Source organism: Bison bison, unplaced genomic scaffold (assembly GCF_000754665.1).
Source record: "Bison bison bison isolate TAMUID 2011002044 unplaced genomic scaffold, Bison_UMD1.0 scf7180017862407, whole genome shotgun sequence".
Taxonomy (NCBI): domain Eukaryota; kingdom Metazoa; phylum Chordata; class Mammalia; order Artiodactyla; family Bovidae; genus Bison; species Bison bison.
The window spans coordinates 4146-5605 of NW_011492979.1; the positions used below are offsets into that span (position 1 = coordinate 4146).

Sequence of the window (1460 nt, forward strand, 5' to 3'; positions counted from 1 at the left end):
ATTTACTTTAGACATCATTGGAAGCTGAGAAAACACAATGTTAAGAGAAAATTACACAGAAGTGACTGAGTTTATCCTCCTGGGACTGACAGATCGAGTTGAGTTGCAGCCTGTCCTTTTTGTGGTCTTCCTAGTCATCTACCTGATCACAGTCTTCGGCAATGTGAGCATGATTTTGTTAATCAGAACTGACTCAAAGCTTCAGACTCCAATGTACTTCTTCCTCAGCCACCTCTCCTTTGTAGATCTCTGTTATGCCACCAATGTCACTCCTCAGATGCTGGTCAATCTTTTATCCAAGAGAAAAACTATTTCCTTCCTTGGTTGCTTTATACAGTTTGACTTTTTCATTTCTTTGGGGCTCACAGATAGCTATATGCTCACAGCAATGGCTTATGACCGCTACACGGCCATCTGCAAACCCTTGTTATATGGCAGCAAAATGTCCCGAGGTGTCTGCCTCTCTCTCGTTGCTACGTCTTATACTTACGGCTTTGCAAACGGTCTTGCACAGACCATCCTGATGCTCCACCTCTCCTTCTGTGGACCCAATGAAATCAACCACTTTTATTGTGCGGACCCACCTCTCCTAGTCCTGGCCTGCTCAGACACTCATGTCAATGAAACTGCCATGTTCGTGGTGGCTGGTTCCAATCTCGTGTTTTCTCTCACCATTATCCTCATTTCCTACATTTTCATCTTTACAGCCATTCTGCAAATGTGTTCTCCAGAAGGGAGGCACAAGGCCTTCTCCACCTGTGGGTCTCATCTGACAGTTGTCACTATGTTTTATGGCACACTGTTCTGGATGTATCTGAGGCCGCCTTCTGAGGCATCTGTAGAACAGACCAAAATTGCAGCTGTTTTTTATATCTTTCTGAGTCCTATGCTTAACCCTTTGATCTACAGCCTTCAGAACAAAGATGTTAAAAGAGCAATAAGGAGAGTAATGCAAGAGAAAATTTTTGTTTAATTAGGTACACATTTGGCCAGACGTATGTAATAGATTTGTATTTTCTGACCGATTAGAGAGAATTTTAAATTGATAAGTCACTTTTTGTCATTGACTTAGTTTTTCCTTTTGCAATTCACTTATGAAATGTGAAAGAATCTGTCAGATGATTAGCTTGTGTCATTTCAGTGTATTTAAAAGGAATACCACGTGGAAATTCAATGACAAGACCAGACAGCATTGCTATTTTTGTAATATTAGTAAAGGACAGATAATTCTGTGCACAGTACTCATAAAGGTAGAAAGTTATAAAAGGCAGAATTACCAATGATCCTAAGACAATGCCAATTTGTTTGATTTGAGGAGTTTAATATTTTCCAAATTATTTTCCAAAACTTGTCAGTCGTATAAGGAGGAAAGTTTTTTCTTTGGTTGGTTGGTTTTTTCCTTTGTTCACATTATATATCCAAGATCTTTGGGTATCTTAAATTATTACTTAAGAACTATA

The 1460-nt window shown here is 39.2% G+C and overlaps 1 protein-coding gene across 1 annotated transcript; it reads left to right on the top strand.

The window, feature by feature from the left end:
* Window positions 1–37: 37 nt before the first annotated feature.
* Window positions 38–973, top strand: LOC104983396 (olfactory receptor 1030-like). The gene has a single exon (XM_010832851.1). It carries the CDS (start codon window positions 38–40, stop codon window positions 971–973), a length of 936 nt encoding a protein of 311 aa, XP_010831153.1.
* Window positions 974–1460: the final 487 nt, after the last annotated feature.